The following is an 18,185-nucleotide window of genomic DNA, read 5'->3' on the forward strand; positions in this document are numbered from 1 at the left end:
ATTTCACCATCCTCAAGGGAGTCAGGATCAGCGTCATCATCCATGCCATCCGGACTTCCATAGAGAAGTACCGCTGCCCCTCTAGCAGTACTCTGGCGCTTAACAGTAGGTCCCGCCAAGGTTCCTACCTGTGAATCTGCTCTGGGAAGATTAGAGATGGCTGGAGATTGCACCTGGAATAAAGATTGCGATCCCTGGAAAAACTCTACCCACAAAAGGTAAAAGCATCCAATTGCGGAGGTACCTGAGCTACCGACCCCTGTTGAGGAACCAGTTAGGGGAGTTCCAAAATCAGGCGCCCCACCTGAGCAGTCTGCACCCAGGCCTATATCCAGCTGGGAAGAGAAGGTTTAGTGAAATCAGAGGAAGGGAATGCTCCCTGAGCCTTCAAACAGCACTGGACCAAGTTAGCGGGCACTCCTGGCTGAGATGCCTGAATATGAAAGGCAAGGCGCTTAGGCTTCTTAGGCATAGGCACCATTATGGCAGACAGTGCGCTTGAGCGGCAGCCGGAAGCATGCATCTAGCTTTTTTTTTTTTTTTGGTACGTCCAAAAATATTAGGCATTCAACCTAGGCTTCTCGTACCTAGGCGTCTCAATGACTAGACGTGCAAAACTTAAGTGCCCCAAAATAAGCAACAGCAAACAATTAAAGTGCACAATGTAAGTGTGCAGCCCCTGAAGGCACCACTTAACAAGGCCCAACTAAGCATCCAAAAACTGGACGCACAACCTGGACACACATCTAGATGCACACGCTAAACAGATAATCCTGTAGATGGCAGCCTAAGAAAGTGCGCAAAATGCTGTGGTGGCCTATCACGCAGCGCACAGCAAAAAAGCCTCAGAGTGGGGCCCTAGACTATAGAGGCTGCGCAACCCACAAAGGTTGCCCACATCCCTCGACTTCCCATGGAGTGGGACAAACATCGTGCCAAGCACAGAAACTGGGAAAAAGGAGGAAGGCCTGCACTATAAAAGTCTCCTTTTATGTTTCTGTAAATATATATATTTTTTTAAATTTACCTGAACTCAACCTTATCTGGCTGAGTACAGAGATGGTCTCTGGATGCGGGGGTGAAGGCCATATGCCATCACCGCTGTGTTCGGCTTCCTGCACCTGCTGCCTTTTCAGCCGCTTAAGCAACAAAGTCCACGCCAGCTGAAAAACTAGCTACCCAACGAAGGCACTCATCTGAGGGACAACTGAAATCACCTTATGAATTCTCAACTGGGGGAGGGACCTTTTGGTATCACCGCAGGAGAGCAGGGCGAATGTAATATCCTTAACTCTCCTTTTTCAAAATGAAGCAATCCCCAGTAGGGAAATGCACATCCACCTTCTGCTGGAGATAGAATACTGGCAGGCTGATGTCACTGCAGGCGTATATATACTGTGATTTCCATCTGCTAGTAGAGGTGCATAACCCACTTGTTCTGGATTCTTCTGACTGGATGCTAAGAAATAGGAAATCTAGCTAAATAATCCTTTAACTTTATGATTTTTTAAAAATATTTTGTTTAATGAAAATACATTTAATAGTAAAATAGGTAAAGCCAAACACACAAGACAAATTAACTTATGTTTGCTCTATTCTCAGCTGAACTGGAATCCTTCCAAGCAAGGTGTTAAGTGTACCTGAAAACTCTAAGATTATGTGCGAAGAGCCAGGAAATGAAAGTAACAGAAGAAAAAATTCATCACATGTAGAATAATAGCCTATCATATAAGCAGCACAGTATACTAGAATGTGGCTATATAAATTAACACTTTTTGGAGCAACCCCTTAACTTGGCTTCAGGACAGGAAATTTGATTCTAAATCTCTTGTCCATCAGGGCTGGCAAGATGTTGTGTTCAAGAAGGCAGTTGCTGCTAGAAAAGTAACATCTGCTGGCAGAAAGAATGACAACTTTTTGAGAAGACTTCCACTTCAGCTAGATCAGGAACCTGAGTCACACGATCAGTTTCCAGAGATGCATAAAGCCCATAAATGAACAGATGGAAATACTTCAGATACTGAGTTATTGTATACATTATCTATAGATAAAATACACAGATGCACATTTGAAATGTTAACATTCTTTAAAACAGGGGTAGATAAACTCTTAACCTGGAGTGCCAAACAGATCTGGTTTTCAGAATATCCACAATGAATATATAATAAGGCATATTTGCATGCAGTCTCAACTGTATGCAAATGTATTTAATGCATATTAATAGCGGATATCCTGAAAATCAGACCTGTTTGTGGTACTCCAAGACTAGCTTTGCTAACACCTGCTTTAAACAAAATTAAACTTAAGATTCAATAGTTTTATTCACCTCCAAAAGTAAATACTTAAAAACACAAAGCACTGCAGATTACGTTACAAAGTCAAAAGTGATCCTCTACTTTTTACCTTGGATGCATACTCAGCTTTATAACTGTCTTGCGAGGCAATGCATCTTGTGATGGTTGAACATCATCCTAAAACAAAATTGTTTATAGACAAAATGATTTTTCAAACAGCCATTTATTAAACATTTTATATTCTAAACTAGTAGAGATCCATAAAATAACTGTAGTCAAATTAATATTCCTAGCTTGTGCCCCCTTAACTCTCAACTTCCCTAGTCGTTCTCGCCTCTCCCTCCTTTACATATTCACTTCCAGCTTATCCCTGCCACTCCCAATCTCTATTCCTGCATCCTGCCCCAGCACTCTGCCATCTCTCTGCTTCCCACCTCTTTATCTGATGTCTGCCCATTGCTCTCAGCACATCTTACATTCTTTTCCTCCAACTACCTCCATCACTTTCTTTTCATCTATCAGTCCCTATCATTCTCTGCCTCTCAGTCCACCTACCCAGCCTGTCCCCACCACTCTCTCGGCTCCTAAGCCCACTCTACCATTCTTCCACCATGACTCTCCCCCACAACATGCACTTTTATTTGCAGTTATCTGGATTTATTCCCCTATTGTTTTATCCCCTCTGAATTCAGTCAGTCCAGACAGGTCCCTCAGCATTGCAATTGAGTCAGTTTTCTTTTTTCTTCTTTGTTTTCTTCACAAAGTATTTTTCCCTGATTACCAAAGTCCAAACCTGATAATTCTTCCAGTGTTTTTCTAATGTAGTTTTGTCATATAGTAACATAATAAATGACAGCACAAAAAGACATCTAGCCTATCCAGTCTGTCCAGTTAATATGTCAACATTGCTAAAGAAAACAGAGAGGTAGGCGATCTATAATGGCCGTTAGGTAAACAAAAAAGAATAGGTGCCTTGATCTTTTCCAAATATTTATTAAAGTAGAGACGTGTTCAAAAGAATGCTAGACTCGGGCCAAGTTTCACAGCTCAACAGCCGCTGCCTCAGGGGCTTAGACAATCAAGAATCTCAGCTGAATTATAGTGGTATTACCGTATATCAAGGTGACTGTAAACCACCGCTGCAAGATAACTTACACACTGCCGTCATGTATTCAGTCATAAGAACATGCCATATTGGGTCAGACCAAGGGTCCATCAAGCCCAGCATCCTGTTTCCAACAGTGGCCAATCCAGGCCATAACAACCTGGCAAGTACCCAAAAACTAAGTCTATTCCATGTTACCGTTACTAATGGCAGTGGCTATTCTCTAAGTGAACTTAATAGCAGGTAATGGACTTCTCCTCCAAGAACTTATCCAATCCTTTTTTAAACACAGCTATACTAACTGCACTAACCACATCTTCTGGCAACAAATTCCAGAGTTTAATTGTGCGTTGAGTAAAAAAGAACTTTCTCCGATTAGTTTTAAATGTGCCCCATGCTAACTTCATGGAGTGCCCCCTAGTCTTTCTACTATCCGAAAGAGTAAATAACAGATTCACATCTACCCGTTCTAGACCTCTCATGATTTTAAACACCTCTATCATATCCCCCCTCAGTCGTCTCTTCTCCAAGCTGAAAAGTCCTAACCTCTTTAGTCTTTCCTCATAGGGGAGTTGTTCCATTCCCCTTATCATTTTGGTAGCCCTTCTCTGTACCTTCTCCATCGCAATTATATCTTTTTTGAGATGCGGCGACCAGAATTGTACACAATATTCAAGGTGCGGTCTCACCATGGAGCGATACAGAGGCATTATGACATTTTCCGTTTTATTCACCATTCCCTTTCTAATAATTCCCAACATTCTGTTTGCTTTTTTGACTGCCGCAGCACACTGTACAGACGATTTCAATGTGTTATCCACTATGACACCTAGATCTCTTTCTTGGGTTGTAGCACCTAATATGGAACCCAACATTGTGTAATTATAGCATGGGTTATTTTTCCCTATATGCATCACCTTGCACTTATCCACATTAAATTTCATCTGCCATTTGGATGCCCAATTTTCCAGTCTCACAAGGTCTTCCTGCAATTTATCACAATCTGCTTGTGATTTAACTACTCTGAACAATTTTATGTCATCTGCAAATTTGATTATCTCACTCGTCATATTTCTTTCCAGATCACTTATAAATATATTGAAAAGTAATGGTCCCAAATACAGATCCCTGAGGCACTCCACTGTCCACTCCCTTCCACTGAGAAAATTGCCCATTTAATCCTACTCTGTTTCCTGTCTTTTAGCCAGTTTGCAATCCACGAAAGGACATCGCCACCTATCCCATGACTTTTTACTTTTCCTAGAAGCCTCTCATGAGGAACTTTGTCAAACGCCTTCTGAAAATCCAAGTATACTATATCTACCGGTTCACCTTTATCCACATGTTTATTAACTCCTTCAAAAAAGTGAAGCAGATTTGTGAGGCAAGACTTGCCCTGGGTAAAGCCATGCTGACTTTGTTCCATTAAACCATGTCTTTCTATATGTTCTGTGATTTTGATGTTTAGAACACTTTCCACTATTTTTCCTGGCACTGAAGTCAGGCTAACCGGTCTGTAGTTTCCCGGATCGCCCCTGGAGCCCTTTTTAAATATTGGGGTTACATTTGCTATCCTCCAGTCTTCAGGTACAATGGATGATTTTAATGATAAGTTACAAATTTTTACTAATAGGTCTGAAATTTCATTTTTTAGTTCCTTCAGAACTCTGGGGTGTATACCATCCGGTCCAGGTGATTTACTACTCTTCAGTTTGTCAATCAGGCCTACCACATCTTCTAGGTTCACCGTGATTTGATTCAGTCCATCTGAATCATTACCCATGAAAACCTTCTCCATTACGGGTACCTCCCCAACATCCTCTTCAGTAAACACCAAAGCAAAGAAATCATTTAATGTCTCCACGATGGCCTTATCCTCTCTAAGTGCCCCTTTAACCCCTCGATCATCTAACGGTCCAACTGACTCCCTCACAGGCTTTCTGCTTCGGATATACTTAAAGTTTTTACTGTGAGTTTTTGCCTCTACAGCCAACTTCTTTTCAAATTCTCTCTTAGCCTGTCTTATCAATGTCTTACATTTAACTTGCCAATGTTTATGCTTTATCCTATTTTCTTCTGTTGGATCCTTCTTCCAATTTTTGAATGAAGATCTTTTGGCTAAGATAGCTTCTTTCACCTCCCCTTTTAACCATGCCGGTAATCGTTTTGCCTTCTTTCCACCTTTCTTAATGTGTGGACATCTGGACTGTGCTTCTAGAATGGTATTTTTTAACAATGACCACGCCTCTTGGACATTTTTTACTTTTGTAGCTGCTCCTTTCAGTTTTTTTCTAACAATTTTTCTCATTTTATCAAAGTTTCCCTTTTGAAAGTTTAGCACGAGAGCCTTGGATTTGCACACTGTTCCTTTTCCAGTCATTAAATCAAATTTGATCATATTATGATCACTATTGCCAAGCGGCCCCACCACCGTTACCTCTCTCACCAAGTCCTGTGCTCCACTGAGAATTAGATCTAAAATTGCTCCCTCTCTCGTCGGTTCCTGAACCAATTGCTCCATAAAGCTATCATTTATTCCATCCAGGAACGTTATCTCTCTAGCGTGACCCGATGATACATTTACCCAGTCTATATTGGGGTAATTGAAGTCTCCCATTATTACTGCACTACCAATTTGGTTAGCTTCCCTAATTTCTCTTAGCATTTCACTGTCCATCTCACCATCTTGACCAGGTGGACGGTAGTATACCCCTATCACTATAGTCTTCCCTGTCACACAAGGGATTTCTACCCATAAAGATTCAATTTTGTATTTAGTCTCATGCAGGATGTTTATCCTGTTTGACTCTATGCCATCTCGGACATAAAGTGCCACACCTCCTCCCGAGTGCTCCTCTCTGTCATTGCGATATAATTTGTACACCGGTATAGCACTGTCCCATTGGTTGTCCTCCTTCCACCATGTCTCTGAGATGCCAATTAAGTCTATGTCATCATTTACTGCTATACATTCTAATTCTCCCATCTTACTTCTTAGACTTCTGGCATTAGCATACAAACATTTCAAAGTTTGTTTTTTGTTTGTATTTTCGTTCTGCTTTTTAATTGATAGGGATAAGTTAGAATTTTTTAGCTCAGGTGAGTTTTTAGTTACAGGCACTTGGACTACTTTTCTAATTATTGGAACCTCACTGTCGGGATGCCCTAATTCTAATTGTGCATTGAGTGAAAAATAACTTTCTCTAATTAGTTTTAAATGTGCCCCATGCTAACTTCATGGAGTGCCCCCTAGTCTTTCTATTATCCGAAAGAGTAAATAACCGATTCACATCTACCCGTTCTAGACCTCTCATGATTTTAAACATCTCTATCATATTCCCCCTCAGCAGTCTTCTCCAAGCTGAAAAGTCCTAACCTCTTTAGTCTTTCCTCATAGGGGAGCTGTTCCATTCCCCTTATCATTTTGGTAGCCCTTCTCTGTACCTTCTCCATCGCAATTATATCTTCACTCGTAGACTGAATGCTTGATTGTCTAAGCCCGAGGCAGCGGCTGTTGAGCTGCAAAACTCAGCCTGAGTCGGGCATTCTTTTGAACACGTCTCTACTTTAATAAATATTTGGAAAAGATCAAGGCATCTATTCTTTTTTGTTCAACATTGCTAAAGATACATCCCAGCTGCCAGTCACAGAATGTTACCAACTACAAGATTTCGTCTTGATATCTTTGTCTTCTTCCTTTGTATTCCATCATCTTGGGTAGAACAACAAACAAGATCCCCGCTTATTTCCTCCAGCATCCACATTTCCCATGCCCAACTACAAGGGCTCCATAATAATCTAAATAGCCTGGAATTCTAGCATGGCCATTGTCCCAGCATCCAGTTTTCTAGGACCCCTAGGCAGCCTGCCATAGAGATTCAGCTAAGTGAGCATCTGTCTCTTCATTAAGGACTGCTAGCTCATTACAAAACTTGAACTCTAACACACAGACCCAATTGCTAGTTTTATTCTATCCTCACAATCTAATCTACATAGCAGCCTAATGGTTTCAGCAGTGGCCTGTGAACCAGGGAAGCAAGGATTCAAATCCTACGCTACTGTTCCTTGTGATGTTGAGCAAGTCCCTTCATTCTCCATTGCCTCAGATTGTGAGCCCTCTGGGGATAGGGAAATACCTACAGTACCTGAAAGTAATCTGCTTTGGAGTGCCTGAAAGGCAGAATATAAAACTAATAAATTACTAATAGCGAGCTTCTCATGTCCTTCGGGTAGGCTGCCAGACAGATTCACTTAAGCACCTGTGTTTCCACTAGGTCTGTTAGTTGTTACAGAACTTACAGCCTAAAAGACAGATCCTGCTACAAGGCCATTCTACCATTGCAGCCTGACAACCTGCAAAGTGGATGCCAGAATTATTGCTAGGACGTCTAACATTTCATATTAACCCCTTCGCCATATATTCTTAATACCCATCGTTAAATCAAGTGAGTAATGTGCTATGCATGCTTAAATGTATGTTGCTAGGTCATCATTTAATCTTTCCACTTTCAGCAACTAAGGATTCTCTGTGTTTATCTTATGCTCTCAAACTTCATTAGTGTTTTAGCTGTCACCATCTACAATGGGAGTTGTTTCCACCACCCTCCCTGTGAAAAATATTTTCTTGATGTTTTGCCAGTCTACCCCTCGAAACCTCATATCATGACCCCCTTCTTCTAGAACATCCTTTCCCTAATCACAAGAGTCTTTAAAGTTATTTTAAGAAAATATTTCATCTCTCTTCATTCATAATTGCCAATCAATGTGACATTATTACAAATAAAAGTTTCACAGAACTAAATTTTCCCTTAGGTTTCTTATATTTCTCTGGCATGTAATTTACTAGATTATCCCAATTTTCCTTCCAATTTTCAATTTAAATCATGATATCTTAAGCAGTTGGTACCAGTCATTATATTTTTCTACACTGCAATAAACTAGGTTGCTATGCATTTTATTTTAGTTGTCATATCTTTAAGTCTGACTTCACTGGCACTATCACATCTTGCAAAATGAGTGTGGATACGTCTGTCAATCGGGGCCATTCTGTGGGATTCCAAGAATACTTCTATCCAGAAATTCCTATTCAGCATGCAAATGGATAAATTCTACATTCTTACTGGGTATCATCAGCAGCACACAGTCAGGCCGATACAGAATGGTGTGCTATGCAGCGTGCACCGTTTAGCACCCGACTGGCTGCGTGTTTTCAACACGCGTCTATTACCCCTTATACAGTAAGCGGTTTAGCGTGTCAAACGCGTGGCCAACCCCCCCCCGAAAACTAATAGCGCTCATCACATGCAAATGAAAGTTGATGAGGCTATTACGTAGTCGCCTGGGATACTGAAATAAAATGTGCGACCAAGCTGCACATTTTACTCAGAAATTAACGCCTGCCCAGGGCTTGCATTAAATTCTGAGCAACCTGGAAAAAGTGTACAGAAAAGCAGAAAAAAAAACTGCTTTTCTGTACACCCTCCAACTATATATCCTAGCAATATTAAGTCGGAGGAACCAAAAATTAAAAAAATGAAAATGAAAAAAAAATCTGCCCGCCGGTCAGTGGGTTAGAAAAACAGATGCTCAATTTTAGCAGCATCCATTTTCCTATCCCGTGGCTGTCAGCGGGTTCGGAAACAAACGCTGGTAAAATAGAGCGTCAGTTTTCGGGTCCCACTAATGAGGCGTTAAGGACGCTCTCCCGCGATTCTTATTGTATCGGCCTGTGTGTTTGATGAGGATGCTGGGTCAGTTTTTGTGGACTAATGCTGCTTACCAGTTATCACCTGCCTTGACCCTTTTAATTATGTTGCTGTGGTGCTACTTAAGTGTCTGAAGACAGCAAATTTAGCATACACTTCTGCATTTATTATTCATATCATCATGATAAAGCTCTCCTCCAAGACCTCTTGCTAATAGTTAACATGTGATATGACCCTCTACAATATAATTTGAGATTTCACAAAAACTATTTACTGATAGCAAATGTTGCTTACCTGATGTAACAGGTATTCTCACAGGACAGCAGGATGTTAGTCCTCACAAATGGGTGACATCGAGGATGGAGCCCACCACGGAAAACTTCTGTCAAAGTTTAAACAGAACTTTGACTGGCCCCTACTGGGCATGCCCAGCAAGGCACTGACCCTGCAGCCAGCAGGGGTCTCCCTTCAGTCTGATTTTCAAAGCTACAGGCAGTGCCTAGAAAGTAAAAATAAAACGAACCCAACACCGCGGGGAGGCGGGCGGGTTTCGTGAGGACTAACATCCTGCTGTCCTGTGAGAACACCTGTTACATCAGGTAAGCAACATTTGCTTTCTCACAGGACAAGCAGGATGGTTGTCCTCACAAATGGGTGAGTACCGAGCTGAGGATGTCCCGACTTGCACCAAATGTACCCAACGGTGTGCAGCAGGCACAATAAGTGAGGAGAAATTTGGGAAAGGGCATCCGCACCCAACCGGGTAGGTGGAAGGGTGTTGGTACATCAGGTTGGAAAAAGGTTACGCAAGACAGACTGGCCGAAGATGGAGTCCTGTCTTCCAGCCTTGTCCAAACAATAGTGGGCTGCAAAGGTATGGAGAGAACTCCAGGTTGCAGCTTTGCAGATGTCAGGAAGCGGCACCGATCGAAGGTGTGCCACTGACGTCGCCATGGCCCTCACAGAGTGTGCTTTAACACGGTCTTGAAAAGGAATGCCAGCTTGCTCATAGCAAAAAGAAATGCAGTCAGCCAACCAGGAAGAAAGAGCCTGCTTACCCACAGGTTGTCCCAACTTATTAGGATGGAAAGAGACGAATAATTGAGTGCTCTTCCTGTGGGAAACTGTACGGTCTAGGTAAAAAGCTAGAGCTCGTTTACAGTCTAGGGTATGCAGGGTCTGCTCTCCAGAGTTGGAGTGGGGCCTGGGAAAAAAGATAGGTAGTATGATGGATTGATTGATATGAAACTCAGAAACTACCTTAGGTAAAAATTTAGGGTGAGTGCGGAGTACCGTCCGGTCCTGCAGGAGCTTAGTGTAAGGCGGATAGGTAACTAGGGCCTGTAATTCACTAACCCTGCGAGCTGAAGTAATAGCCAAAAGGAATAACACTTTCCAAGTGAGATATTTAAAGTCACAGGAGTGCAGAGGTTCGAAAGGAGGTTTCATAAGACGACCAAGAACCAGGTTAAGGTCCCAGGATGGGGCTGGAGGACGCAAGGGCGGCTTTAGATGGAGCAAGCCCTTAAGAAAGCGTGTTACTAGGGGTTGTACTGAAATAGGATTACCCCCAATACCCTTATGGAAGGCGGCTACCGCACTGACATGCATTCTGATAGAAGAGGTTTTAAGACCTGATTCAGAGAGATGCCATAAATAGTCCAAGAATTTGGAGATTGGACAGGAAAGGGGATCAAGGGACTGAGAAGTGCACCATGATGTGTACCTTTTCCATTTGTATGAGTAAGACTTTCTTGTGGAAGGCTTTCGTGAAGCTATCAGGACCCGAGAAACGGAATCTGAAAGGTTGAAAGGCTGAAGGACTAACCTTTCAACATCCATGCCGTCAGGGACAAGGCTTGGAGGTTGGGATGGAGGAGGCATCCGTCGTTTTGAGTGAGCAGATGCGGGTCCTTTCCCAGAGGAATGTGCCTGCGGATGGAGAGATCCTGGAGTATTGGAAACCATACTTGGCGTGGCCAGTAAGGTGCTATCAGGATCATGGTTCCTCCGTCCTGGCGTAGCTTCACGAGAGTCTTTGACACAAGAGGGAGTGGAGGGAATGCATAGAGCAGACCGGTTGTCCACTTGAGGGAGAATGCATCCCTCGGCCGAGAGTGCTGGCTCCGAATGAGAGAGCAGTAATCGTCCACTTTGTGGTTCTGAGGGGACGCAAAGAGGTCTATGCGGGGAGAACCCCACTTGTGAAACAGAGAGGTCGCTACCAGAGGATCGAGTGACCACTCGTGTGGTTGGAAGACACGGCTCAGCTGGTCTGCCAATACATTGTCTACTCCCGACAGGTAAGTGGCCCTGAGGTACATGGAGTGGGAGAGGGCTTCCGCCCAGATGTGCGCAGCTTCCTGACACAGAAGGAAGGAGCCTGTGCCTCCCTGCTTGTTTATGTACCACATGGCCACTTGGTTGTCCGTCTGGATTAAGATTATCTGATGAAAGAGATGATCTTTGAAAGTGCGGAGCGCATAGCGGATTGCTCGAAGTTCCAGGAAATTGATCTGGTGTTCGGCTTCCTCTTTGGACCATAACCCTTGGGTTTGAAAGTCGTCCACATGGGCTCCCCAACCGATGTGAGAAGCGTCGGTGGTTAGGATTACTTGCGGATCCGGTGGAAGAAAGGGTAAGCCCTGAAGGAGGTTGACCTGAGTCGTCCACCAGGTTAAGGATAGGCGCAGCGCTTGTGTGACTGTGACTATGGAGGACAGAGGCTGAAAAGCTTGAATCCATTGGTGTCGTAGAGTCCATTGTGTTACTCTCATGGCTAGTCGGGTCATGGGAGTGACTTGAACCGAGGATGCCATGTGCCCTAGGAGAATGAGGAACTGGCGAGCCGTGGCAGTGTTCTGAGACTGGAGCTGGCGAGCCAGGGACATTAGGGTGTGGACCCTCTGAAGAGGAAGGTAAGCCTTTGCCTGTAAGGTGTCCAAGTCTGCCCCAATGAAGGATAAGGTTTGAGACGGGACTAAGCAAGATTTCTCGTAATTGACGAGAAACCCTAAGGAAAGGAGTGTTTGAATAGTCAATTTTAGGGAGGATTGAGCTATCTGTTGGGTGGAGGCCCTGATTAGCCAATCGTCCAGGTAGGGGTAGACGTGGACACCTTCCTTCCTTAGGAATGCTGCTACCACTACGAGACATTTGGTAAAGACTCGTGGGGCAGAAGCTAGACCGAAAGGGAGGACACGGTATTGATAATGGTCGTGGCCTACTAGAAACCGCAGATATTTGCGATGGGATTGTGTGATCGCAATGTGGGTATAAGCGTCCTTGAGGTCGAGAGAGCACAGCCAATCCCCTCTTTGTAGCAGAGGGAGCAGCGCGCCTAGGGTTACCATTTTGAACTTCTCTTTTTGAAGGTATTTGTTGAGGGCTCGAAGGTCCAAAATGGGACGTAGTCCCCCTGATTTCTTTGGTATTAGGAAGTATCTGGAATAGAATCCCTTGCCTCGTTGAGAGGGAGGAACGGGTTCTATAGCATTTGATTGCAGAAGAAGGGATACTTCCTGCTGTAATTGAGCCAAATGGGTGGATAGACTCCACGCTTGAAGAGGCGGGGAGTCTGCCGGAAGAGTTATGAAGTTGAGGTGGTAACCCTGTGCGATAATTGTTAGCACCCACTGATCTGAGGTGATCTGCAACCAAGGTTGTAGAAAATGGTACAGTCGACCTCCTACAGGGATGTCCGGAAGAGGGGTTTGGCATGTGTTCCCTACAGGGGAGTCAAAGGCCAGCCGCAGGCCCAGGAGGAGGGGCTACAGTAGGCCTTTGCTTCCTAGGCTGACGCGGCTGAGGCCTAGTAGAGGATCGAGCTGGACGAGGCCTGGCCGATGGAGGGTAATAACGGCGTGGTCGAAAGAATGACTTCTTAGAGTCTTTCTTTTGCGGTTGCTTGGAGGTCAGCTCAGGTGGGACAGATGAGAGTTGTTTCAACGTCTCATGGTGGTCTTTTAACTCCGCCACAATCTGCTGAATTTGCTCTCCAAACAAATTATCGCCTAAGCAGGGTAAATCAGCAAGACGATCTTGAACCTCTGGGCGAAGGTTGGATGATTTTAACCAAGCCCAACATCTGGCTGAGATGGCTGTGGCTGAAACTTTTGTGGAAGCATCGAATATGTCGTAGGCAGTCCTAATCTCGTGCTTCCCTGCCTCAAATCCCTTGTGAAGAAGGGCTTGAAGCTGCGGTTGGTATTGGTCTGGCAACGTGTCAGCATAGTCTTGAATCTGCTTAAGGATGGCTCTGTTGTACTGAGTCATGTAAAGTTGATATGAAGCTATGCGTGAAATCAACATAGCTCCATGAAAGACTTTCCGTCCAACACTATCTAGGAACTTGTTGTCCCTGGTAGGTGGGGTAGAAGAGTGTGGCTTAAGACGCTTGGCCTTCTTCTGCGCGGACTCAACCACAACAGAGCGATGATCCAGTTGAGGTTTTTGGAAACCTGGTGCTGACTGGACAAGGTAGGTGGAGTCAGCTTTTTTGTTAACTGGTGACACTGATGAAGGAGATTCCCAGTTTTTCTTGAGCAGATCCAAAAACACCTGGTGTATAGGGATGGAAGCGATGATTTTTGGAGCATCCAGAAATTGAAGGAGTTCCATCATCTGGTGTCTGTCATCAGCTTCAGATTGTAGTTGAAAAGGTACAACTTCTGACATCTCTTTCACAAAATTAATGAAAGATAGATCCTCAGGAGGAGATCTTTTTCTACTCTCTGTAGGAGATGGTGGCGAAGGCAAATCTGTGTCAGAAGATGTATCATCATCATCACCCCAGGTATCGTAGGGATCAAGTGGGGCTTGTAGCCCTGATGGACCTGGCTGAGGCTCTGAAGGCATCGATGGAAACCGAGGTGGAATCGGTGCCGTAGGTGGAACCAGAAATGGCATCGATGGCTTCGGTGCTGCCGATGGAATCGGTGCCTGGCGTGGAATGGATGGAACCGAAGGATATATCGGTGGAGATATACCAGAAGGCACCGATGGAACCACCCCGGAAGGGGGAATCCGGAACGGTGTTTCTCCTGCCGATGAAAAACCAGTCGGAGACGGTGGTGTTGTCGATGGTACTGGAATCACCGATGGAAGGGCCGTCATGAGCGCCTCCATGCGGCTCAGTAGCGGTGCTAGCGCTTGTATCAACGGCTCGGTGGTCGGTTCCCTCCTCGGTGGCGAAGCCGGTGCCAGTGTTGGTGTCGGGGGCGGCACTGGAACCGGTGCCGGAGACGGTGCCGATGGAGGTTGCAATTTCTTCATCGCTTTCTCGATGGCCTCCTGGACCAGCCGGTCCAGTTCTGCCCGGAGACCAGGGGTAACCATACCCGGCTCGACGGGAGAGGGAGGCTGAGGCAGGGCCGGAGGGACCACCGTAACCGGTGGGATCACGGCCCCCGCACCCCGGGAGGGTGAGGGTTTCTTCGATGCCGGCGAACGAGACGTGGAGGGTGTCCGGTCTGTTCGCGGCTTCTTTGTCGGTGGCTCGGCTTGAGCAGAGGTCGATGGCTGTGGATCCGACAGGCCGAGACTTGTGCCGTCGATGGCGGTGCTTTTCCTTCCGATCCCCTCGCCCATCCGGGGAAGGGACGGGAGTCGACGGCCGAGAAGCGATCGATGGCGGACGGTCACCGGAGGGTTGACGATGATGGTACAACTTCGACGGTGCCGGTTCCGATGACGTCGATGCTATCGATGGCGTTGGGGTAGGTGCATGGAAGAGGAGCCCCATCTTCTCCATCCTGGCTTTGCGACCCTTGGGTGTCATTAAGGCACATTTGGTGCAAGTCAGGACATCATGCTCACTACCCAAACACATTACACAAACCCTGTGGGGGTCTGTGATGGACATAGTCCGGGTACAATCTGGACAACGGCGGAACCCCGTTGCCATGGCCTGAAGCCAAAATTTAGGCTGGGGATCGGTAAGTGCCAACAGGCCTCAAGGGCCAAAATCGACGGTAGTCGATGGAAAAAGGCAAAAAACTTACCGGGTTCCGTAAGATGACTAAAAATTTGTCGAAGGGAGACCCCTGAGGGGCAAATTTTCTTAGGAAATTAACTTCCAAATTCCTGTCAGGAACGTGGTTAGAGAGCTCCTTTCACCGCGTGGCAACTGCTGCGCGGAAAAAAGAAGACTGAAGGGAGATCCCTGCTGGCTGCAGGGTCAGTGCCTTGCTGGGCATGCCCAGTAGGGGCCAGTCAAAGTTCTGTTTAAACTTTGACAGAAGTTTTCCGTGGTGGGCTCCATCCTCGATGTCACCCATTTGTGAGGACTAACATCCTGCTTGTCCTGTGAGAAAACATAAAACATTTACAGAGAAAAAAAAATAGAAAGTAACATGAGCCATTCAAAAATGTTTCCGTATATAGCAAATCATTTAACACTAGATCAGACCCTATGCTATTTGAAAACCTCTGAACTAGAAAATACTTTTTTTTTTTTTAAGTTAATAACCCATCAATGTTTATATAGAAACAGAATACAACAGCAGTTAATGACAATTAGTACCATATAGTCTTTCCAATTTCATTCTTGGAATGATACCACAGATCCCTGTTAATCTCTGGTTTTCCTCTCCCATCTTTATAACCAGAGATCCTCTGAGCTTATATCTCATGCTTTCTTGAATTCCATTTACTCTTTATGTCCATCACAAGTCTGTTTAAAGCATCTGAAGTTACTGTTGAGCCTACCCCTGAAGCTTTTTTGTATTCTTTCCTCTGAAATAGGTAATTCAGCCAGCCACCAAAACTTTTGCAGTTGTTTTAACAGATAGCCATTTTAAAAAAAATTTAACTTTTAGGACATGTTTCAGTAGTATAACAGTGCAGAATTAAAAAATTATGATTGTTTAGTAAATGTGTGACAGGCATTTCAGGCATAATTTATCAGTAATACCTACTGCCCTTCAAAATTTATATATTTAGCCATTTTATATACCGTCATTCCGAGTGAAGATCACAACGGTTTACATCATGACACAAATATTATAAGTAGCCAATTACAGTAATTCAAAATAGATACACATTAAAGGAATTATTTTTAATGGAGCCTATTAAGTAATAGCATGTGCTGTGTGTGTGCACCGTAGCACCCAAAGGAGTAACTATTCAATACCATGATATACATTTATCTGAGTATTTCAGCATAATCAACTAATATAAAATGCTGTTTAAAGGTACTTGATTTTATGTCTGTAAAATATTATCATACAAAAAGGAAATTTTCTCAAGTAATCTGGGAAGTATAGTGGATCATTTAAGCTCCCACAAAGTCCAACTCAAGTGCTATTTGAACCATAGCATGTACCTTATGTCTTGGCTCAATTCTGTTTGGTGCAGCACACTAGGGGACTGCATCATCATACACTTAAAAGAACAAAAGAAAAGGGATAGGATAAATCTAAAACAAACTAGAGAATTTAACTGCTTATGATGTAATTTGCATATTATGAAAGGAAAGTTTTCCAAAGAGTGACATCTTCCCTCCTAACTGACCTGTATGGTCTTATGTCCCCTGCTGGTGCAGGACCCAATATGTCCGCTCTCGGATCCAGTGCATCAGCAGAGGAAATTGCTGGGTTGAAGACTTTCATACCAAACTTAATCCCATAACACTGTCATATACAACATTATGAAAGCAGAATATAATCTTACCATGTTAAAGAAGGGAGAAGAAGGGTTGTAGTTATATGTCTTCTCCCCATCCTTCAGAATAAGAATATGAGCAGAGTCAATTAATACTCTCTTTAAGCTCATTAACGCGTGGAAAAGTCTGCAGATAAATATTAGTACAAGCTGTTACTAACTTCAGTTGTGTCTCCTAATGCAATGTTAAGACATAATCACATATTAGCTTCATTGTGGCATTTATTACCATAAGTGAAATTAACCTGTAAAGCTTGCTATCCAGAGACAGCAGCTCAATGTAGTCATGCCCATGGGTCATGCAGCCTGCATCATTTGCATTGTCAGAGAAATGTCTGAAACACTACCCAGAAAAAGGTTTTGAGCATGCATGGGAAGGGATTCGCATAACTCCATATCAAAAAACATTCTGTAAGCAAAGACAGAATGTTATAAAAACAATGCCAAAAAATAGAGAAGGCAGGGTTTTGCAATGTCATGGAAATGCTGGGATCAGAGAAAGAACATTACAGTTGACAGTAATTTCTCACTGAGGACAGGCCTCAATGGCAGCCACACAGGGAGGTTAGAAAGGACTGAAAGAAAACGAATGTACTGTAACTTTAATACACAAAATTCAGACAAGGCGTAGGTACGTAACTACAAACCTGTGTATTTCACTTCAGTAGTGGACAAAACTATGGAAAAAGATAGCACAAGACACCAGACAGCATGATTTTACAAAGATACTGTCAGAAAACTAGATGGAATTTAATGTCACAAATTAGAGGATCATAGGGGTTTAGTTTTAAGAAACAGGTGGTTTTCTCAAAACACAATCCAGGCTCTCTTGCAATTCTAATTCCCTCACCACAGATCCTACATTTCTGGTGTTTACCTCTTATGTTCTCACAGTTGATACAGTCATGTGATGTGTGCAAGAGTGAGAACCCTGATTCCATTATGACCTAGCTTTTGAGTACATTCTTTGCCAGAATAGTCACACTCAGACTAAATAATTCCATTACACATAACCCTTCCTGCATAGATTGTAGCCCAAAACAATATTCCAGTTGTGGTTTTCCATGTGCCATATCTCTGTATCAACCACTATTTCCAAGTCAGCATCTTCCATGACTGCTTCAAAATGCAAAGCAACAATAAAACAGGGTTAGAAACATTACCTATTAACAGTGGAAAATGTAGAAACAATGCATACAAATGTTTGGACAGTTATCCACCTTCCTAAATTTGCCAGAGTAATTATTTCTCTTAGTCTCCTTGATGGCATTCTTATAATTATAAATATATAGTTTGCACAAGTCTGAAGCCATCAAGAACCTGATTTTCCACCATTTTCTTTCAAAATGGTGAACATGGAAACTAAGTACATGCAAACGAGAGTGGAACCATAGAGGTCTCAGGGTTGAATTAATCATT

General features: G+C 43.7%; 1 protein-coding gene across 1 annotated transcript in view; it reads right to left on the bottom strand.

The window, feature by feature from the left end:
• The window catches only part of MAN2A1 (mannosidase alpha class 2A member 1), a 485,077-nt gene that overhangs the window by 194,995 nt on the left and 271,897 nt on the right, over positions 1-18,185 (bottom strand). The window contains 2 exon segments of the mRNA XM_029571989.1: positions 2,404-2,471; positions 16,776-16,893. Coding sequence (XP_029427849.1) covers positions 2,404-2,471; positions 16,776-16,893 — 186 coding nt within the window.

This window comes from Rhinatrema bivittatum, chromosome 1, assembly GCF_901001135.1.
Source record: "Rhinatrema bivittatum chromosome 1, aRhiBiv1.1, whole genome shotgun sequence".
Lineage (NCBI taxonomy): Eukaryota > Metazoa > Chordata > Amphibia > Gymnophiona > Rhinatrematidae > Rhinatrema > Rhinatrema bivittatum.